This window comes from Microcaecilia unicolor, chromosome 8 (genome assembly GCF_901765095.1).
Source record: "Microcaecilia unicolor chromosome 8, aMicUni1.1, whole genome shotgun sequence".
Taxonomy (NCBI): Eukaryota; Metazoa; Chordata; class Amphibia; order Gymnophiona; family Siphonopidae; genus Microcaecilia; species Microcaecilia unicolor.
In genome coordinates this window covers 91607511-91631167 of record NC_044038.1, presented here as the reverse complement: position 1 = coordinate 91631167, position 23657 = coordinate 91607511, and the positions used below count along the sequence as shown (strand labels likewise).

Below are 23657 nucleotides of genomic sequence, written 5' to 3'. Positions count from 1 at the left end.
AGGTAAGTATTATAAACAGGGCATCTGTAGTCATTTGTAAATGTATTTATTTATTTCATAATGCAAATTTCATGTACAATATCAGTTTCCATGTGGCTAATAGGCAAATAGTAAGTCATAACACCTGAGGTTGCAGGTACCCTTCCATGAGTGTGGCTGCAACTTCCAACTAACCTCCTCTGAGATGAATGAGATACATGCAAAGGAATGGGTGACATTGCAACAGCTATGGCAGGGAAGGGTGCCTCACTTCTGTATCCCCCTTTCTGGGGTGGATAATGTTTCATAGTATTCCTGCCTGAGGTCCTGCTATTAGTGGATGTCATAGCATGATTTTAAAGTAATTTAAATAAATTGTGCTTCCACCCCCCCTCCCCCCCACACGAAAACTGGTCATCCAACCATAGTCACAACGCAAAATGCTAACATGCTGCTGAGGAATGAGTGTGCCCTGCCAACACATCCTGTATATTCCTTGTCAGACCAGCTTCCAGGGTTTCCTGTCATGTCATCTCATGCATCTCTCCAGGCCTATACCCCAGGGCACTAACCACACCTTTCCCCACCCCCAGCCTGATGCCAGCCAGCTCCTGCACTATGCAAGCCATGTTGGATGTGATGATCTCAAGGACAAACCTTTTACACACACAGAGTGGTAGGAGCACCAGCAGCAGCGCCAAGTGGAGGAGCAGGAGGCAGCAGTCGCCCCAGCAGGCAAGGAGGAGGCAGTGGCGGTGGAAGGGCGCCAGTGTGTGGTGGTGGAGCCAGGGGAATGGGAGGTGTCCAATGTCCCAGACCCCTGGCAGGATATGCCTCCTTTTGGGGGGGGGGGGAGGAAGAGGAGGGGGAGATGCACAACCAGCAGCATCACCACCAGCAGCAGCAGAGCACAACAATGCTGCTGCAGCGCTCCACTGAGCAGCACTTTGCAGCACAGAGGCACCTCCTACAGAGGGCCATTGAGGGAGGAGGAGAAAGTCTCCATTGAATGACATTTAAAACAAATATATTGTATATAGTTATTTTTTATACCTTTAATACAGATGTTTCATGTTTTTTTGCTTACCAGGGTGTGTCTCTATTTTGTGCACTACATATGTGGTATTATCAAATGCTGGGGTTGATGTAAGAGGAGGCAGCAATCTGGGTTGCATCACAGGTCAACTGTATGTGTCATAAGTGTGGCCATGTAGAAGGACATCTGTTCCTTCCAAGCTGCGTGGCTGTATGGTAAGGGGGGGGAGGTTGGATGGGCATTTCTGTTGAGGAACAGAAATGCCCATCCAGCCTCTCCCCCCTTACCATACAGCCCCACAGCACAGAGCTGTCTAAATAATAGGTATGTTGTCTAGCACTAGCAATCTGTGAAGTACAAACTTGCAGATAAGCATAGGCAGTGCCTAGACTATTGCTTGCTCTCTGTTCAGCAGACAACCTTACCCACAAACAACCAACATTGGTGAGGGCCTGGAAGTGCCTACAAACAACTGGGCCATCTTTGCACATTGAATGTATCAGCAATGGTATATACTGTTGAGGAGAAAAGGGGAAACAATAGTGAAAGCATTAGATGGATTACTTCACAATTGCAATATAATAAATCAGGTACAGAAGGGCACAGGCTAGGGGAATTATATAGGCACCACGCTGTAGCCACCTGCAGGTAATTTAGAACAGGAACTGTAACGAGAACCTCTCTCCCTCACCATGACTTAAGGGCTCAAGCCTGTGGTAGGCACGCACATGGGGCCACCTAGAAAATGGTTTGCAGGATTGAATTTACAAATGTTGTTGTTCCATAACTATGGAGGATTGTAGGACTGTGTTCAATAATGTGGAAAACACATTCGGTGCATACTATGGAGGATTGTAGGACTGTGTTCAATAATGTGGAAAACACATTCAGTGCATATATGCTTCCCCTCTACCCACCCCCAACAACCTTAAGAATGGGTGGGCACTTCATAAAAGGGGACTGGGGTTCACCACATAAAGAAGGATGGAACCTACTGGGGAGATACATGAAGTGCAAAGCGGGAGAAAAGCTACCAGATGTGGATACCCATGAACCTGGTGAAAACAGAGGTAACATTTGAATCCAGAGAACATGCACAGAATGGGGAGCCGTTGACCATGAGGGATGCACACATCCATTCTCAGGGCCTCTTCCCCCCCCCCCCCCCCCCCCCCCCCCAGGCAGCCACAACTGAATGTGTCCAATAGAGAACAAACTCAATTCAAGATCCTATGTTTAGCATAAGTCCATCAGACAATATCTTTCAAACTTAACGATTCTAGACTTGTGATGTTGAAAATTAAAGAAACCTTTTTTTTATGAAGACCTCAACTTGGTGGAGTCATGGGGCACTCTTTAGTTTTAGCCTCCACTCTCCAATCGTCACTGGTCTTCAAGTATGTTTTTATAGCTGTATGTTTTATAAATTTTTTAAAACTTTTAAATAGTTTTCTTTTAGCGTTCAAAACCTCAATTGCATGAGACATTCAAACATAGAAAGTTTTTTGTTCCACTTTGTCGTGACCATGGTCGTGATCCCTCTTTGACTCACCTTATGTCCCAATGGTCATCTGAGCTGGCTCCTGTCTGCATTGTTGTTTCTTTCCTGTGTGTTTCAAACCTCACTTTGGTGTTCAGTGTATTTCCTGCCTCTGTCCTATTTATAAGGAAGTGGTGAACTTTCATTCGGGTATAACAAAAGAGAGGGAACTAAGTACAAACTAAAGTCCGAACAAAAAAAACAGCACCACGGGCCTTTAAAAATGGAACACAGTTCTTTAATGAATGAGCCTTGACAAAAAGACCCGACACGGGCCGTGTTTCGGTGACTAGCACCTGCGTCAGGGGTCACAATGATGACGTGGAAAACGTGGGGAATAACTCGAATATATTCCTTTACAATATATTATTCCTTACTCCATGTCTCATATAGTAAAAGCTACAAAGCACCAAGGCACTTTCACTTTCTGTATCCAAACGCACCAAAACACGGCCAGTGTTGGGTCTTTTTGTCAAGGCTCATTCATTAAAGAACTGTGTTCCATTTTTAAAGGCCCATGGTGCTGTTTTTTTTGTTTGGACTTTCATTCGGGGCCTTTGCAATGCCAAAGGTCTCCAGGTTGGTCCGTGTGCAGTGTAGCACTTCTGCCTTGTTCTAGTCTGTGTGCCCGTGGGCACTTCTGTATTGATTTCTTGTTGCCTTGTTCATAGTCTGTGTGCCCATGGGCACTTCTGTCTTGATTTCTTGTTTAGGGTGCCTGTGTGCACTTCTGCTTCTGTTCTTCTCTGTTTGTCTGTGTGGGTTAGCTTTGTGTCCTGCCTAGTATGCCTTGCTTGCTCTAGTCCCCTCTACCTTCAGCCTTAGTTCTGTTGTTTGTCTGTGTGGGTCAGCTTTGTGTCTGCCCTGTTTGTCTTTAGCTTCAGTTCCCATCCTGCTTGTGTCTGCCCTGCAAGCCTTCAGCTTTAGTTCTGACTCTGCTTGTGTCCGCCCAGTTTAAGAATCCTGAATCCTGTTTGTTTGAGAATCCTGAATCCTGTTCCAGCCAAGCTTGTGTGAGAATCCTGAATGTTTGAGAATCCTGAATCTTGTTCCAGCCAAGCTTGTGTGAGAATCCTGAATCCTGTTCCAGCCAAGCCTGTTTGAGTATTCTGAATCCTGCTTGAACATCCTGAATCCTGTCCAGTCCTGGTTGGGGGGTTTTGCCTCCTGCTGCCGCTCGACGACAGTAGGCCAAGGGCTCACGTTGTTCCAGAGTCCGTAACTGTTTGTTTAAAGCCTGGGACTGTGACACACTTATAGCAAATTACTGCTTCAATAGCACTTAGCTTAGATAAATCTCTTCTCAAGGGGATATCTTGTCCGATACGACATCATCTTTTGCCGTTTGGCTGCATCAAGGTTATGTCCCCTATAAAAATGCATAATGCAATGATTTCAGTCATAACATTCCACATAATATATTTTCTAACAAGCAAGAAAACTATTTAAAAGTTTTAAAAATTTTTATAAAACATACAGATATAAAAACATACTTGAAGACTAGTGACGATTGGAGAATGGAGGCTAAAACTAAAGAGTACCCCATGACTCCGCCAAGCTGAGGCCTTCATAAAAAAAAAGTTTCTTTAATTTTCAACATCACAAGTCTACAATAGAGAACAAGACATCTGTGGAGGAGTGGCCTAGTGGTTAGGGTGGTGGACTTTGGTCCTGGGGAACTGAGGAACTGAGTTTGATTCCCGGCACAGGCAGCTCCTTGTGACTCTGGGCAAGTCACTTAACCCTCCATTGCCTGCCGCATTGAGCCTGCCATGAGTGGGAAAGCGCGGGGTACAAATGTAACAAAAATAAATAAAATAAAATCTGTACAATGATGTGGGTAAAAACAATCATCACTGTCAGAGTCCACTGTATTAGAATCCACTGCTGTCCCTTGCAATCCTGTTGACCAGCTGCAGTGCTGTAACCTGTCCTGCAAGATGCAAGTGTTTGTTTAGCATATACATAGCAGAAGGGGAAGAGGTGGCTGAGAGGTTTGAGCTTACCTTGAACTTCTGGTGCAAAACATTGCCAGACAACACACCAATCTGTTTGCTCTAAGGGGCCAGGGGCTGGCTGCTTCTACTAAGGAGAGAGAATGGGGGGCAATGAGGGACCACATCAAACACAGCAAGCAGCTTCTAGAGGGTAGAGAATGGAGAGTTGGTTAGATGTAGAAAATGCAGAATATATGATAAGCTGCCAGCTAACACCCAGTCTGAAACTTTTTCAAAGGAAAGGTACACAGCCCACACACCAGTTATCTTTCAAGAATTCCAGAAAGGTGTACACACAGACATACAGTGGGAAAAAGAAGGTTTGTTACAACTGAACCTAAAACGCTTATAAATGCCACCCCATGATCTAAAGAAAAACATATAAAGTGCAAGCACAGAGAAAGACGTTTTAAAGAGGCGCCCATAATGGGAATGCAAACATCTAAATCAGCAGAGCAGCTGTGGACGTTTATAGGTTTCCACCCATAATCAGAATTAGGACGTCCATCTTGGGGACGTCTCTCGGGCAGTATTTAAACGTCCTCAGTATTTTAAAATTTTTGGATACCATTGTCAGAATGGCACCCACCCACAAGGGTAATTTCAATGAACCTGAAATAGAACTCCTGGTGCAAGAAATTGCAAAAGGAACACCAATCTGTTTGCTCCCAGGGGGCAGAGACTGGCTGCTTCAACAAAGGGGAGAGAATGGGAGGCAGTGAGGGACTGGGTCAACGCAGTCTTCCACTGTGGCAGGGATGTAGAAGACTGAAAGCGGAAGTGGCGCCAGCTGAAGCGCGATGTGAGGCATAAGGCTGGTGCCACCCCCCAGCAGATGACACTGCTACCTTGACTCCCCTAGAGCACATTGTTCATGGGCTTTTGCCCCAGGAGGGGATCCACGGCACTGGGTCCCAGGACATCAGCACAGCCTGAGGGCTCAGGTAGGTTTAGGATTAGGAAGCTGTGGTATCTGTTGTGCTGCACTCTGTTTTCCACAAGTGGGGACAGTGTGGTGCTCCTAAGTAGGGGAGGAGGCATAGGCGCCCGGTATAAGAGGCTTGGGGAGGCTAAGCCTCCCCAGCCACAAGTGCAGCAAGGGCGGGGCGGTGGGGGTGGACCGCCCCGGGTGCAGCTCGTGAGGGGGTGCTGCCTTGAACATCTCTCTCCCTCCCCCCCGACTAGTGCATGCGGACCGTGCGATACTGCCGTCTTTACCCCCCCCCCCCCGTCCCCCGACTAGTGCAGTATCGCTGTCCCCCTCTGCTCCTGTCACGTCTTTCAACTTCGAAGCTTCCGGTAGCAGCAGCAGCAATGATGTAAGCGCTGCTTTCAGCCTGCCCCGGAAGCCTTCTCTGGACAGCGTCCCTCCTACGCGGGAAGCTGTACAGAGAGTGCTTCCGGGGCAGGCTGAAAGCAGCACTTACATCATTGCTGATGCTGCTACCGTAAGCCTTGAAGTTGAAAGACGTGACAGGAGCAGAGGGGGAGAGCGATACTGCACTAGTCCGGGGGGGGGGGGGAAGCGATGCCAGCCAGCTGCCAGACCAAAGGGAAAGGGGGGTGGAGAGAGGAGAATGTGATGCCACATCTAAGGGGAAGAGGGAGGAAGGAAAGCAATGGCAGGGCATGGGAATGGGAAAAGGGGGGGGGGGGGGAGAAAGGAGTGAGTGATGGTAGTCTACTCTAGATCTAAGGGAAGCAAGAAGGGGAGGGAAGAGAAAGGTGGGATGACTGAGGGAGAGGAGAGATGCATGAGGACTCTGGAGGAGAGAGAGAGAAAGTGGAAAAGTGCAGGGGAGAGCCAGGGACATGCAAAAGAGCAGGGGAGAGCCAGAGAGAGATGGGGAGAGAAAAAGGGGACAACCAGGGACATGGAAAAGAGCAGAAAAGAGCCAGAGAGAGATGGGGAGAGAAAGAGGGGCCATGGAAAAGAGCAGGGGAGAGCCAGAGAGAAGATGCTGGATGGAAGAGGGGACATGGGCAGGAGAGAGAGAGAAGCTGCTGGGGAGAAACTGGGGGAGACCCTAGCTGTCAGACAGAGAAATGCTGAATGAAAGGAGGGAGAAAGAGGGAAAATGCTGGAAGGAGGGGGCAGAAAGAGGGAAGACACTGGACGTAAGGGTAGGGAGGGAAAGACACTGGAAGGATGGGGATAGAAAGGACATGCTGAATGGAAAAGGGTTGAGAAAGAGAACTGTTTAGAAGGAAGGGGAGATAGAGGGAGACAATGGATGGAAGGAGAGGGAGACAATAGACGGAAGGATTGGGAGAGGGTAATGGGTAGAAGGATGGAGAGAGAAAGAGGGATGACACTGGATGGAAGGGTAGAAGAGAAAGAGGGAAGGTGCTGGACATGGATGGATGGAGGGCAGGGAAGAGAGGAGAAATGTTGGACAAGGATGGAGGGAAGGAAAGACAAAGGAAGGAGATGCACACGGATGGAGTGGAAGGGAGAGAAGACAGAGGAAGTACATGCACATGGATGGAGGGGAGGGGAGAAATGCTGGATATGGATGGAGGAGAAATTGCTGAATTTAAGGGCTGGATTGGAACACTTTGAGGGCAGATGCTGAAACTGGAGAAAGGATAGGGACAGGGCTACAGATGGTAGACAGGACGCATAAGGACACAAGAGGATGGTGGACATGTTGAGAGAAAAAATATCAAATGGAAAGAAGACACTGGGTCCAAAGCAAATAGAAAAACTAAATGATCAGACAACAAAGGTAGAAAAAAGTATTTTATTCAGAATTTATTAACTGGAATGTGTCAGCTTTTGGAATTGTGCATCTGTTATATTTTGCATGTAAGTTTCAATTTTTCTAGTATTGCTGCATGCTGAATCTGACTTCTTGAGGTAACTTTCCAGTTTTGCCTTCATATCTGTTGTGTCATGTGTTTTTCATGTGTAATCAAGGAGCAGTATTCTACTAGTGTGTAGTATTTACAGCCCTTTTTGGGTTGTTTTTTTTGTTTCACTAGGTTGTGTTCTGGTGTTTTAGAGCCTGGTATAATTACAGTGCTGCCTTTCCACGCATAAGGTTGTAAAGTCCTGTCCTTGGAATTAGTGCTGTTATGGTTTGCTAAGGTTATGAGTGTGTTTTTGCACAAGTTTGTGTATAGTGTTTTGCAGTGGAGAGATTGTGTATTGGCCTTACTGAGGTGGCACCAAAACATCAGAAAGGGTTTTAGAGCCTAAATCATGACACACTACCTCTTGAAGGATCTACATATAGTCATTAATAAAAGGAGCTCATTGTGAACACTATCCACCCTAAAAGTGTGTTTTGTGGCTCTACATGAGAATTGTGATATTATGATCCCTTGTTTCATATTGTTGACGGTCTGCATTTTCCATATGGGTGGTATATTGGTGTATTAGGGTCTGCTTAGTGTTATGGTACAGTAAGGTTCTGAGTGTGTTTACAAATTTGTGCATAGTGTTTTACAGTTGAGCCATTGTGGTTAGTATATATGCTTTGAGCAACCACTTTATTCTTTGACATATGATACATATCTAATATCTAAATTTAATAAAAGGTATTAATTGTGACTATTTTATTTTTACTTATTTTTTTTCTGTGTTAATTGTGGCTATAAGCTCCGCCCCTGGCTCCACCCCTAACCCCGCCCCCTTTAGCCTCCCCAAACAGTTGGGCCACCGACCGCCTATGGGAGGGGGTGAGAACACCACATGTAATACAAATTACTATTCATTAGAGACCATGACACGGGGAGTAGGCAGGTGGAAGGGGGGGAGGGTTTCCAGCTATGTGTGTGTATGTTACCACTGTTTCACATCTTTGGGGACCTTCCCCACTCCCTCCTCTTTTCCCATCACCAAACTGTGCATATCTGCTTTCCACACCTCTGTGCTGTAGCCACTGTGTCCTCTGCACTCGTTCCACAGTTCTATGTCCACCCACCTGCCTGTGTGGTTCTCTTGCACGTCAGTCTCTGAAGTACACTGTGCCCCTTGTCTCCAGCTCTGTACAATGACATCTGTGGGTTGCCTGCCAATGCCATTCCTCACCATCTGTTTGCTGGGTCTTCACATGTGGGGCTATGTATATGAATGCTACAAAACAAAGATGGGTTATTTTGATCAACACAATTCCTCCCCTTTTGCTATGCAGGTGATGACAGTGAGTCAGATGCAGAAGCTGACCCTAGTGGCCACCAGCCCCAGCACACTGAAGGGCAGAGCAGCAAACCAGTGGGCCTGGAGGTGTGATGGCACAGGAAACCATGCAGGAACAGTCACATGGGGAGGAACCACAGGATACAGCAGCAGGAGAGGATCTCCCTCCCCCACCCACAGCCTTTGCTGATGTTGCCACAGAGGCAGAAGGGGAGGCACATCATTAGCAGAGACCATCCAGCCAGAGGAGGCAGCTGCTGCGCCTTTGAACCCAATTGCTGGGCCACAATGTACAGCTTGAGGATTACCGGCACCGGAAGTTGGAGCTGCAGAGGGAAGGGGTACAGGCCCAACAAGAAGCAGTACAGTAGCTCCAACTGCTGGAGCAGAGCAACGAGGGCCTACGTCATGACCTCCAAGTACACACTAGAGCCCTGATGCAGCAACAAGTGCCATCTCCTTCCATCAGTGCACAGCAACCACCGGCAAAGCACAGGAGGTTGAGATCCTCAGCCCCCCCCCCCCCCCCAGCCACTGATCCATTAGCACACAAGAGACCAGCAGCCACCACACCAGCTCCCCCTTCTGGGTCCTGTGCCCACAATGGGAGCTGGCGTGCCCACAAGGTTGCCGGACTTCCAGAGGGCATCCGAGGCAGCAGGCTGCCTTGTTGACACAGAGGACAGTGGAACCTCATCAGGGGAGGACTCTCAACTGAGTTCCCCAGCAGCACCGACAACTGGACTGCCACCAGCTGCTCAGGAACACGGTGGGAGGGGTAGGAGGGGACGGGGAAGTAGACAAGAGTGTATTTGGTGGGACATGCTGGGGGGGGTGGGGGAGTATGGACGTGGTAGAGGTAGGGATGGGGGTGTGCTGGGAGGTGGGAGGAAGGGAGTGTGAGGTTTGGAGAGAGGGGAATATGCACAGAGCGGGTGATGGTGTGTAACTAGTATGTGATTGCAATAAATGTTTACTTACTGTCACAAAAAACTTGTCTTGATGAGTCTTTGACTGGCTCAGACCCCTAGCTGGTGGGCACTCTGCTCTGCTGTGTGGCCAGGAGGTGGAGGGGTTTCCTCATCATCTTGATCTGGGGCCTGCTGCTCTGGTTGCTTTGGCTCCTCTGGGAGGGCCTGTCCTCTGCGCAAGGCCAAATTTTGTAGCATGCAGCAGGCCATAAAGATCTTAGCCACCTTTTGGGGGTTGTACAGGAGCTCCCCTCCAGAACGATCTAGACATCGGAACCTGTTTTTCAGTTGTCCAAAGGTGCGCTCTATGATGCCACGTGTGGTCCGATGCCTGCTGTTGTAGTTCTCCGGCCCTGTTTGTGGGTGCACTATTGGGGTCATGAGCCAACTCCGCTGTGGATAGCCTCTGTCAACTTTGGGGAGAAGCAGGATGAGAAACATGAGTGTGTATTGTTTGGAGTGGGTACCTTGTGGAGGTAGGGTGGGAATAGTGGGTTGTGGAGTGACCTGGAGGAAGACAGTGCTGAGGGTTGCCCGGTGGAGGAGGTATAGTTTTGGCAGATCCATGTTGCACTTACCTAGGAGCCATCCGCCGGTGATCTCCCCTCGGTCAAACCTGTAGAAGATTCCTGAGTGTTGTAATATGTAGGCGTCATGGGTTGAACCTGGGTATTGGGCACACAGGTCTACAATCTCCCCCTGGGCGTCACACACAACTTGCATATTCATAGAGTGGAATGCTTTCCTGTTCCTATAGGTGGCCTCTCGTGCCCGGGGGGGGGTCTGAGTGTGACATGTGTGCAGTCAATGACGCCTATGACCGAGGGGAAGCAAGTTACAGTGTAGAAGTGAGCCATGTTGTTCTGCAGGGCCTGGGGGTGGGGTGGGGAAGGTAATGTACTCTGAGGTATGGGTAAGAAAGGCATCAAGAAACTGGGTGAGGCAGTTGCAAATGGCAGGCTGGGTGAAGCCCGTGTTCACAGCTAGCACACTGGAATCTCCGAGTGGCCAAAAAGAGAGACAAGCGGTGATCTTGAGGTGCACAGGGATGGGATTGTTCATAAGGGTCTTGACCTGCAGGAGGGGTTGGAGCTGCTCACAAAGGTGCTGAATGGCAGCCCTGTCAAAGCGGTACCTATTGAGCCACTGCAGGTCAGTAAGGTCTAGGAAACTGCTATGGGGCCTGAAAACTCTGGGGTGTGAATATCTCCTGTGGTGCCTCTCCTCTTCCTCCAACATGTGAGCCACCTGTGCATTCAGTGCCTCCATTTCCTCACACTACAGGTGCAATGCAATGACACCAGTGTTCACCTCTCCCTACCAACCTGGTTAAGCCCACCACCAACAAACACAAGCTGACACTCTCCCACCACCAACAAACAATGCAGTCACACACAGCACAGCCAAACAACAACCACTCTCTTACCCACTGCACACTCTCCTGCCACACCCTCTAGCTATCACTCTCCAAGCAGCAACTGACAGTCTTCACAAAAACACACACAGCAGCAGCAGCAGCTCACATGACAAAGAGAGAAACACAGACAACAAACAGGTAAAGGGATGTAATGAATGAAATGTGAACTTGGGGACAGTGAATGGAGAGAGATGGGGAGGGGATGGGGGAGATAGAGGAAGGAATAGTAGTGGCTGAGGTTGAGGGCTAGAAGGGGTAGGGAAAGCTGAAAAGGTCAAACACAAAAGAGGCAAGTGAGGGTGAAAACGTTCAGACTAGGGCACATAGACAAAGGTAACAGGGCACTGAACAACTCTCAACTGTCTCTCAAAACAACTATTCCTCCACTCTCCAACTCCACAAAATCGCTAATGGGTCTAAAGACAACTTACCTCTTACCCTAGACGTTTTTATATCAGGTCTAACTGTGGACGTCCATGTTCCCACCAAGGTGAAAGCATTTTGCTATCTGTTATATGCTGGAGACATCCATTTCATAACGCCGCCCAAAACACACCACTTATGGGGGCGTCTATACTTGGATGTCCTTGCAATTAGAACATCTTTTCATCTCTGTTTTGATTATTGGCTTTAGACGTCATTCATTTACAAAGACATCCATGTTCCTTTTATGTCACCTTTTGGACGTTCTTCTCTTTCGAAAATGAGCCTAATAGTAACATCGTAAATGACAGCAGATAAAGACCTGAATGTTCCATCAACTCTGTCCAACAGTCACACTCATTATCAAGTTATGATTAAACCAACATTGAATGTAATATAAAATAATTGATCATTGTCTCTCTTTGGCATTTCTAGGACATAGACCATAGAAGTCCATCCAGCCCTGTCCTTACTTCAAATCCCTCTCCAGTCTATCCAAATCCGTCTTGTCATTTGCAAGACACATACCGTAAAAGTCTGCCCAGCACTGTCCTCACATTCCAAATTATTGGAGTTTCCGTCAAAGCCCTCTCCAGCCCATCCTAAACCAGATTGCCATATTGCAAGTGTTGATTGGTGTTTCCAGCCATGCCTGCTAACACCAGCCATTGACCTGACATAAGCAATCATGCCTAGCTTTTGATGTGCCAAAGTGGATTTGTGCTAGTGTTCTATAATGACTTGGGCATGCCTAAGTACTATTATAGAACTGGCGCCTAATTTGATGCACCCAGTTATAGAATTGTACCCCATTATCTATAGTTATTGAAGACCACATAAAATGTTGTGATTAGCGGTATACAAAATATTTTTAAATAAATCTGAAATTTACTGCTGGTGCTGTTCTTAGTACTGGAATCGTTGAGGCCGGTAGCACCCAATATATTTGGAACAATTTCTGTTTCTTTCCAGCACATTTTCTTGGTCTCTGATTGCATCTGTTGATACTTGAGTATCCTTTGTGTCTCCATGCATTGTACAGAGTAGTCAATAGTCACTGACACTTCTACTATTGGTAGTAATTCAATTTATTTTCCACCTAAACATCTGTTCAAGGTGGATTACAATATCGCATTCATAATAAAAACAAACCTCTCCAAAACACTAAAATCTACAGCCACAATCAGTCCCACTTTCCCTCATAGTAACTAGAGTTCCCTGTGTTTTGTTACTTTAACACTTTGCCCAGTTTCCTTTACCTGCATGGGTTCGGAGATGCTTCCTCAGTGCAGTCTGACTGGGAAACTCTGTGTCGCACTCAGCGCACCTGTAGCCCCATCCTCCTGTGTGCGTGGTGATGTGCTCCTGCTGGGCATTGTGGGAGCTCAGGTTCTTTCCATACATTGTGCAATGGTCAATGGAAAAAGAAGAAGAGGCAGCGAAATTCCCTGCATGAAGGTAGGAACAGAAGCAAAACCTGTTAATTTTATGGAATGCTTGGACAATCTTAACATAATGCAAAAAGCTTTTCATCCGCAAATGTATAGAAATTCCAGATGAAAACAACCAAAATAACTAGTCTACAAAATCTGATCAGTGAGAATAAGTTGAAGGAGTTAGGTTTCTTTAAGTTTGAGAAGACTGCATGCTGAATTGATTGCCGTCTTCCATCACATAAATAGGGGGTCATACAGAGTATTGGGGGTGGGGAATGGCTAGCATAAATATTGGGAAGGAGTAGGTTATTGTTGGAATCTCTATCAAATGTTTTTAAGAGCAGGATAGACAATCATCTTTCTGGGATGGCTTACATCAATTGTTCCCAAATTGTGGATCTGGACCCCTAATGGGGTCACATCAGCAGATGAGGGTCACAGAAATAGAGCTGCCCAGTAGGTGGCATTCAGCAAGGGGCCTCCTCCATTATGAGCTTTCTGTTAAACTGGAAACCTATGCAGAATACTGGGGTCAGCGCATGTATACAGCACACAAGGCCTTGTGCTGAATGCTGTTATTGTTGACACCACTGCTGCTCCTGATGATTTCATGCTTTTGGAAAGTGGATTGAGATAGGAGTTCTTATGTTTTCATCATCATCTGGGGTCAGGAGAATATCTAACTGGTAAAAGGGGGTCATTGTACTTAAACCAGTGTTTCCCAAAGGTATATCCATCATTCATTTGACAGGGGCAGAACTTAATGATCTTAGTGCCTGTCCTTCTATGATTCTAAAGCCTAGGATTGGAAAACTTTTTATAAACCAGTATTTTTTTTTATTTTATTACATTTGTACCCCGTGCTTTCCCACTCATGGCAGGCTCAATGCGGCAGGCAATGGAGGGTTAAGTGACTTGCCCAGAGTCACAAGGAGCTGCCTGTGCAGGGAATCGAACTCAGTTCCTCAGTTCCCCAGGACCAAAGTCCACCACCCTAACCACTAGACCACTCCTCCACTCTCAGTATGTACAGTGACTGATGTCTTTATGTTTCTGGAAGGTTCCTATGCTTAGAGCACTGATTATGTTTCACAGTTTCTGTCATGTCCCCCGCCCTGATGCACCTTTGGCTCCACACAGCACTCCTTCATGCCACGGCCTGTTTCCTTGCACTACTTCCTATGCTGACTGTTGTTGGCATTCTGGCTGGGCTGGGGCACGTGCCCAAATGCACCATGGACGCGCTGGATGGATGCCAAGGCCTGCACTTCCGAGGCAGGGAGTATTTCAGGCATCTCCTGCACTCCATCCTTGCCTTTGCAACGAGGTCGCCTTGCCTAGTCTCATTTGTCTTGGCTTCAATGTGTCCAGCCTCATTTCCAGCTCCAAGCCCTGCCTCGTCTCCAGCCTTACCCATCTTGTCTCCAGCCCCAGCCCTGCCTTGGCTCCAGCCTTAACCATCTTGTCTCCAGCCCCAGCCCTGCCTTGGCTCCAGCCTTAACCATCTTGTCTCCAGCCCCAGCCCTGCTTGCCTGTCTCCCAGCTCCAGCCCTGGTTGGAAGGAAGGTAGAGAGGTACTGGACTTGTGAAGGGGGGTTGGAGGGAAGGGAGAGAGGTGCTAGATATGCAGGGGGGGTTGGAGGGAAGGGGAGATATGCTGGACATGCAGGGGGTTGAAGGAAGGGGGAGAGGTGAGGGATATGTAGGAGAGGGCTGGAGGAATGGGATAGAGATGTGGAACTGCAAAGGAAGCTGGAGGGAAGGGAGAGAGATGCTGGATATGCACAGAGGGTTGGAGAGAAGGGGAGAGGCGCTGGATATGCAGGGGGGGGTTGGAAGGAAGGGGAAGTGCTGGATATTCAGGGGGGTTGAAGGGAAGGGAGAGGTACTGGATATGCAGATGGGTTGGAGGGGAAGGGGAGAGAGATGCTGCATAAGGGGATAAAGGAAGAGGGGGGTCAAATGCTGAACCTACAAGGGGAGAAAGAGCCAGGTGCATAAGGGGAAGGGAAGAGAAGCTGGTTGGGGTGGGGTCAGAGAGCAGAGGGACACATTGGTGTGGAGGAGGGAGAAAGGGGACATAGGGAGGTGTACAGCTACAGAAGAGAGATGATGGGCATTAGGTGGGAGCATGGGGACAGGGACACAAATGTGAGATGCTGAAAGGGGATGACATATGGGCACATAGGGGCAATGCCTGACAAGAGAGTGGGGGGAAGGGGGATATGGAATAGAGATACAATGCTGGACACTGGAGAGGGGGGTATATGAACACAGAGGGGAGATACCAGACAAGGAGGAGAATAGAAACACAGAAGGGAGATGCTGGGCATGGGGTGCATAGAAGAATGATGATGGATGCGGGGATATGAACACAGGGTAGATAATGGACAAGGAAATATAGGGAAACAGAGATGGGAGATGGATGATGAACATGGAGACAGAAGAAATGTAAAATAGACAGGAGACCCTGGCAAATGAGTTAAAAGAAGACAGAGGGAAGCAGAAACCAGTGACTGGGACCAATATGATTTAAAAAATAAATGACCAGACAACAAAAAGGTACAAAAATTATTTTATTTTCTATGTTGTGAATATAATATGTTGGATTTGGAATGTATATCTTGCCAGAGTTGGTGTTAAACATGGCTGGGGTCCAGACTCCAGGGCAGAAATCTAGGAGAGGATCCCAAAGTCCATTACCAGGCTGCGCCTTCAGCTTCCAGCAGGCTTGGGGCTTTCTCTGGCCAGGAAACCAAGCACAATTGCCCTAGTTGCAACCCCTAACACCATCCCTGACATGTGCCATTTTTATATTTTGCGCCATTTTTATATTTTGCATAGGAGGAAATGCCTTTCTTTCTTGTTTCTCTGGTGTTGTCAGGTTTGGTTCCCTCTTCTTCAGGAATTATCTTCAGAAGAACCGTGGAGATTGGAGTGTTTTCCGACCCTCATAACTCAGAATGAGGGGGCGCTTCTGCAGCCCAACCTCCGGTCTCTGGCTCTCATGGCCTGGATGTTGAGAGCGTAGAATTCGCCACTTTGGGTATCTCTGAGGGTGTCTCTCGCGTCTTGCTTTCTTCCAGGAAAGATTCCACGAAGCGGTGTTATTCTTTGAAGTGGAGGAGGTTTGCCGTCTGGTGTGATAGCAAGGCCTTAGATCCTCGCTCTTGTCCTACACAGACCCTGCTTGAATACCTTCTACACTTGTCAGAGTCTGGTCTCAAGACCAACTCCGTAAGGGTTCCTCTTAGTGCAATCAGTGCTTACCATCAACGTGTATAAGGTAAGCCTATCTCTGCACAGCCTTTAGTTGTTCGCTTCATGAGAGGTTTGCTTTTGTCAAAGCCCCCTGTCAAACCTCCAATAGTGTCATGGGATCTCAACGTCGTCCTCACCCAGCTGATGAAACCTCCTTTTGAGCCACTGGATTCCTGCCATCTGAAGTGCTTGACCTGGAAGGTAATTTTCTTGGTGGCTGTTACTTCAGCTTGTAGAGTCAGTGAACTTCAAGCCTTGGTAGCCCATGCTCCCTATACTAAATTTCATCACAATCGAGTAGTCCGCCACACTCACCCTAAGTTCTTGCCGAAGGTGGTGTCGGAGTTCCATCTGTACCAGTCAATTGTCTTGCCAACATTCTTTCCCTGTCCTCATACCCACCCTGCTGAACGTCAATTGCACACATTAGACTGCAAAAGAGCATTGGCCTTCTATCTGGAGCGGACAAGCCCATTCAGACAGTCCGCCCAAATGTTTGTCTCATTTGACCCCAATAGGAGGGGAGTCTCTGTCAGGAAACGCACCATTTCCAATTGGCTAGCAGATTGCATTTCCTTCACTTATGCCCAAACTGGGCTGACTCTAGAGGGTCATGTCACGGCTCATAGTGTTCGAGCCATGGCAGCGTCAGTGGCCCACTTGAAGTCAGCCACTATTGAAGAGATTTGCAAGGCTGCAACGTGGTCTTCAGTCCACACATTCACCTCTCATTACTGCCTTCAACAGGATAGCCGACGCGACAGTCGGTTTGGGCAGTCGGTGCTGCAGAATCTCTTTGGGACTTAGGATCCAACTCCACCCCCCTAGGCCCATTTTTATTCTGTTCCAGGCTGCACTCTCAGATGTTTCTTTGTAGGTCAATCCTTGTTATGTCCTCGCCATTGCGAGGCCCAATTGACCTTTCTTTGCTGTTTTGAGTGAGCCTGGGGGCTAGGGATACCCCATCAGTGAGAACAAGCAGCCTGCTTGTCCTCGGAGAAAGCGAATGATACATACCTGTAACAGGTATTCTCCGAGGACAGCAGGCTTTTTGATCTAACTGATGTCCCCGTGCGTTGGGCAGGAAGATGGCCGCATGCGGTGCGCGCGCATGACCAAAGGCTCTAGCAAACTTTGTTGCTAGGAAGATTTCCAGACCTCAGGGCTGCTGTGGGCGTCACCCATCAGTAAGAATAATCAGCCTACTGTCCTCGGAGAATACCTGCTATGTATCATTCGCTTTATTCTATAACTTGTGTTCACAACTTTGCATGCTGCTTGTCAGACTGTGTAGAAGTGCCCCTCTGATCTAGGGAACTTTCCAGAGATTCCACCATTTAATGACCTGCTGCAGGGTGCAGTCTGCATACTGATGATTCACATCTTTATATTGCTTTCTTTACTGAGGGACAAGCTTAGTGCATTCTGGTACGAGAAAGTGTGACTATTTCTCGCTTGAGAATACAGGGGTTTTCACTGGTATGTTTCTTTGCAGGACTCTATTAATGAGAAACTAATGAAACTTCCTAGCCATTCCTTGCTGAACCGCTGGGAAACCAAGCAAGAACTCAAACTGATCTCTAGGACTTATCAGAGTGATCTGGACTGAAAATGATGTCAGACGATCTGGACCTAAATTACTATTTTAAATTCAGGAAAAAAAAAAAACTCTTGAAGCTGGAAACTGGAACATGGAAGCACTAAGGCAAAAGATCCCTGTGGATTTTATTTTACTATATGTTGGTGCAGTTAAATTTTAATTATGAATGTTTTTTATGTTCACAGCTGAAACAGTACTTAGTTTGAATTGGAGATCTAAGCATTTTCATAAATAAATGCATAAATAGCAGACCTTCCTGATCTGTTTTAGTCCCTTTCAATATTGTCAGATAGGAAAGAAGTGGTGGAACTCAATCAAAATGAGTTAATATGTCAGATTATTAAAAAAAATATTGAGTAAGCTAAATACACTAGAAACAGTTTGTATAATAGCTCGGGGAAAATTAAGGAGGCGGGGATAGTGCTGGGCAGACTTGTACGGTCTGTGCCAGAGCCGGTGGTTGGGAGGCGAGGATAGTGCTGGGCAGACTTATACGGTCTGTGCCAGAGCCGGTGGTTGGGAGGTGGGGATAGTGCTGGGCAGACTTATACGGTCTGTGCCCTGAAGAGCACAGGTACAAATCAAAGTAGGGTATACACAAAAAGTAGCAAATATGAGTTATCTTGTTGGGCAGACTGGATGGACCGTGCAGGTCTTTTTCTGCCGTCATCTACTATGTTACTACATGCAAGGTCTGGTTTCTGTTTAATTTATGTTTCTACAGTTTGTGCACACTTATTCTGTATTTGGCATTTGTGTTGTGTGTGTGTGTGTGTGGCTGAGGTATTCTGTTAGCATGAAGTTTCTATGTAGCATTCTGTAGTAATTTGGCTTGTTCAGCTTTCCTGATAAATGTATTGGTATTTTAGGGCCCCATTATATACTTAAGGCACTGCCTTTTCATAGGTAAGATCCTTGTTTTGGAAGTTAGTGCTGGCATGGTAGATTTGCTCTAGGTTCTGAGTGACTTTTGTTTTATAGATTTTTAAAAATTATTTTACAATATGTCTATTATTGAGATGACACTAGAAACCAAAATTTCTTTGTGTGGTGAGTTTTATGGGGAAATATCCTTGCTCTGCTCTGTATCCATTGTTGATGGAGGGCCAGGAGGTTATCTGGATGCAGAATATGTTTGGCTTCAATACCATATGTGTGTTGGAGGACCATGGCTCAATGGGGCTGAAGAGTGCAGTCTATTGTTCAGGGGCATAGCCAGACTTCGGCGGAAGGGGGGTCCTCTTCGTTCTAGTCTGATGTCCTGCAACAGACTAGAACAAAGCCTTGCGCGGGACTGGGAAGAAGAGGACCTCGGCTCGGCTGGCGGGGGTTGGGGTCCCCCGCCAGCAAAGGTAGGCGGTGGCGGGAGGGGGGGTCGTCGGGTCGTCGGCAGGGGGGTCCAGGGGCAAATCTACGGGGGCCCAGGCCCCCGTGGCCCCATACTGGCTACGCCCCTGATTGTACTTCCATGGGTAGTGGGTGCATCAGGTTGCTGTTTTTTCTCTTTCAAAAAGTTGGTAACTCTAGTGCCCACCCATCCAATCTGTTGGCCCACCCAAAAATTGCCTTCTGGCTATGTCACTGGTTCTAATCTCTGTTTCCTTGTCATCAGCAGCAGATGAATCCATTAACTGATGGGTTGTATCCGCCTACCAGCAGGTGGAGATAGAGAACACTGAAAAACCACAGTAACCCTTGGACGGCTAGCCCAACTGCCTTCAGTATTTCTCCATCTCCCAGCAGGTGTGGACGTAGCTTGATCAGCTCCTGGATTTCTGCCTGGGGTGGCTCCTGTGTTTGCCAGTTGAGCAGGGGTGTTGTGGCTGGTGGTGCCCACTTTAACCCTAGAACGCATGACGTTAAAAATATACATATTAACGTCATGGGGGCCTTTTAGGCCCCCATGCACATAATGTAGAAAAACACACTTAAATAACTTTCACAAGTTTATTTCAAAATTGCTCAATAAAATATGAATAGTGGACAACATTTTAATTATAATTTTTCACAGAAAACACCAAAAAATCTTTTTTTTCCCAAATTTCACGCAAAGACATGAAAACACACAAAAATGCATAGAAATCTATAGCAAATTAGCTGCAGCTACATTTTTATTCTAACTTTCTTTTCTATTATATTAGTCTTCCAAACAATTCTGACATGTTATTTTTTCAGAAGAGTGTTCTTTGCAAACAGTTTCCTTACAAGTGGAACAATATCGCTCAGTTTTCCTCTCTATGTTTCTTGGACACATGAAACAACGCTTTCGTTTTCTTTCTCCTGGCTCTGGAGTAATCTGAAACTGTACGCCACACCGTTTCATTGCTTCTTTAGTTTTCTTTGGCAAGCATTTCAAGTCGCTTCGCTCTGTCATGTGAGGTATTACAAGTTCATGACAAAGGTCCTTCAAGAATAAGCGTCTCCTGTCCTTCCTCTGTGCATGAAATTCAGGATGAGTTTCTGTATAAATAATGAATGAATTTAGGGCTGCTACATCAAGCATATTTGAAAATAGTACTACAGGCCATCGTTTTGTTTGCCTCTTACACGAATATTCTCCCACCATCTCATCCATTTTATCTACACCTCCTTTTGTTGCATTGTAATGCAGGATGATTTCTGGTTTCAATTTTTGGTTATTGCTGTCAACACTGCAATCGTGATGCATGGTACTGAGTAAAATTACAGATTTCTCCTTCTTTGCCTTGTAAGATACCAAAGTCGCTTTGTTATTGAATCCAAAGACACTCTCATAAAGTGCTCGCTGACGATTGTGTTTGAGTGCTGCTGGAATTTCTCGTCTGTTTTGCTTTATAGTACCAACAAGTGTAATAGCTTTTGCAAGCAGAAAATTGCCTAGTTCAACATTGGTGAAATAATTGTCCATGGTGATGTTTCTACCTGAATTGAATATTGGAACAGCAAGAGTTTTGACTATTTCAGACCCCAGATCCTTCTGTACTAGTGCACCAACCTCTTTGCCACAGTAGATTACGCCATTTATGCCATAATAATTTGCAGAATCACACATCCAGAAGATTTTTATACCGTACTTGGCTGGCTTGCTGGGCATGTATTGTATGAATTTGCAGCGTCCTCTGAACGGTACAAGTTGCTCATCTACAGTAACATTAGTACTAGGATTGTAAAGTTTTGTGCAATTTTTGATAAATATGTTCCAGATATAACTGATAGGGGCTAATTTGTCTGTTTCAAACCTCGCTGCACGAGTTCGCTTATCATCAAAGCGAATGATCCTTCTAATTTCCTCATATCTGCCCACTGACATTGTCGCCTTATAGTGTGGATCAGAAAGTGGGTCCAGAAATAATTCTTGTATTGGGACATCATACGATTTTTGACTCCCTGCCAGCAGGAAAAGTCCAATATATGCATAAAGTTCCTCTTTTGAGATATTTTTCCAGGACTTATTTTTTGCTGAAGCGATACATCTTCCTTCTAGGTTTGAACATAATAGGACCTCTTCTGCAATATTGTCAGAAAAATAAGTACAGAATACATCTTTAGGGGTAAAGTAACTGGGACTTCCCACAGCTCCTTGAGCCTGTCTCACAATATTGTGTATTGGAGTACGTCCGACTAATGTAGGATTACTGTCCCAAAAAACATTCGTTTTGGATGTTCTACTTATCACTTCTTGAGGATCCACTAGATTCACTTCTTCATCATCAGAAGAATCACTGGATGAGGATGTTTGATTAGCTGGTGGCAGATATTCTTCATCAGACAAAGATAGTTCACTTTCATCATCGCTTTGAAACATAATCGCTTCAATCTCTTGGTCAGTCAGACACTTGGAGGAAGACTGTGCCATTGCTGACTAGATGTTAGAAAATGAAACAGATTTCCTCTCAACAGCTTATCTGATCACAGGTCCTTCAGCAATTAGCTCACAGTGTATACTGTCCTCAGTGTTCAGAGGACCTGAGGTGATGTCATGGCCTTATCACTCCCTCCAAAAATCACATGACATCCTCACATGTTATTATCCACACCCTGGCCCCTCCACCAGCATTACTGAGTACAAATAAAGTAACTTGAGACACAAACACTTCTGAGAACATGATAAAAACAGCGGGGGCCTAAAAGGCCCCCAATTCGTACAGATGTAGTTTTCACCAAACAAGCATTGTTACACCATAATGCCTATGAAAAAAAATTATATGAACAACTGGATATTATCAACAATGACATACTTGAGGAATACCTTGAGTTTCAAAATTCTAACTAAAGTAATTTTGCAGATAATAGCAAAAATGTAAGCATGGGGGCCTAAAAGGCCCCCAATATGCGTTCTAGGGTTAAAGGCTTATAGGTTCGCCCTTTCCCTGCCTTACCCATTCCCCCGTCCTCCCAGAGTCCCTCTGTTGCTGCCTGCCTCCAACTTTCCTCACAGCGTTAAAAAAAAAAAAAAAAAAAAAGAGCGCACTTTTACTGCATGGCTGTTCTGAGGCTTTTTCCAGAGATTCTGGTTCAGTGCAGCTTGACCGGAGCTCATTGACTCGGTCTTCTGAGGTGAGAGTGGTGCCCAGCTCCTCCGGGGAGGTCCTGCGGACGCCGTTCCGAACGGGGTAAGTTTTGGCGCGAAGCTGCCATTTTATTGCTATATTTCCATCCAGTCGGGCAATGGCTGCTGAGGGAGTTAAGCGCTGCTCCCGTTCTGGTAAACGCAGATCAGAAGCTGGGCTGGGCAAAACATGCTCCTTAGAAGCTCACGCTAGTAAGAGCATGGCGAGTGATGATTCTTCCCGCTCGATAGAGCTGGCAGCGGGCGCCATTTTGGAAGCGCCGCATGTCTCGACCCTCGCAGTTGCGAAGGAGTCTGAGTGCAGGGGGACGCCTCATTTAGAGGCTGCCAGAGGAGCTCCTATGTCCATTTCTCCTAATTCGGAGGCGGAGGGTCAGGGTGAGTTTTTCTCCCCTGAGTTTGTGCTTTTAATGCATAAAGTCTTCATGCTGAAAAGAGCTCTGCCGCAGGTGTCTGAGACTGCATTGTATCCTGGGTTCCCTCCGGGTGTTGATGCCCTGGGGATGGCTTCAGATGTTATTTCCTCCCCCGAGCGTTGGAAACACGCTAAACATAGACTGGTAAATTCCCCGTCTGAAAATGGCGCATATCCTTTTCCCCCCCTGTGGTCGGGCTGTGGGGAGTCTGAGGGATCTGGCAGGCACTCAGGGACGGATGATCCAGAGGAGGGTGCCTGTTTGCCACTGGATTTGGATGATCCCAATGCGGTTCGGATTTTCCACCGCGACGAGCTGCCAGCTCTCTTTACTGACGCCTTGCAGGCCCTCTCGATTGATGATCCTGCTGAAGGCAAGGCCTCCTCTGTTAATCTTAGGATGGCGAGTACTAAGAAGCCTACTCGGGCCTTTCCGGTGAAGGACTCCATCCAAGAGCTTATTTCAGCTGAATGGTCTGACCCCGATGGGCCTTTGAAAGTGGCCAGGGCTGTGGGTCAGCTTTAGCCTCTGAGTGAGGAGCACTTGGCCCCTTTGGGGATGCCTAAAGTGGATGCGTTGGGTCACAGCGGTGACTAAAAAGACCACTCTCCCAGTAGAGGGAGGGATCGCTTTGAAAGACATGTAGGACCGGCGGCTGGAATCCGCGCTGAAGCGGTCCTTTGAAATTGCGGGCCTTGCCTTAAGGGCGTCTGTTTGTAGTTCCTATGCAGCCTGGGCATGTCCTTCCTGGTTGCAACAGGCGGTGGAACAGCCCGCGGATGGTGCGGGGTCCTTCTCGGAGGTTGCCCCGTGGATGGAGTCGGCCCTGTCATTTTTGGATGACGCCCTTTATGATCTGGTCAGAGTTTCAGCTAAACAGATGTCTGT

At 47.0% G+C, this 23657-nt stretch overlaps 1 protein-coding gene across 1 annotated transcript in view; it reads right to left on the bottom strand.

Annotated features, from left to right (window-relative positions):
• The window catches only part of LOC115476747 (zinc finger and BTB domain-containing protein 16-A-like), a 375007-nt gene that overhangs the window by 67053 nt on the left and 284297 nt on the right, over window positions 1–23657 (bottom strand). Inside the window, exon 5 of the mRNA XM_030213317.1 lies at window positions 12767–12955. Within this exon, the coding sequence (XP_030069177.1) occupies window positions 12767–12955 (189 nt within the window). The remainder of the gene's footprint in view (window positions 1–12766; window positions 12956–23657) is intronic.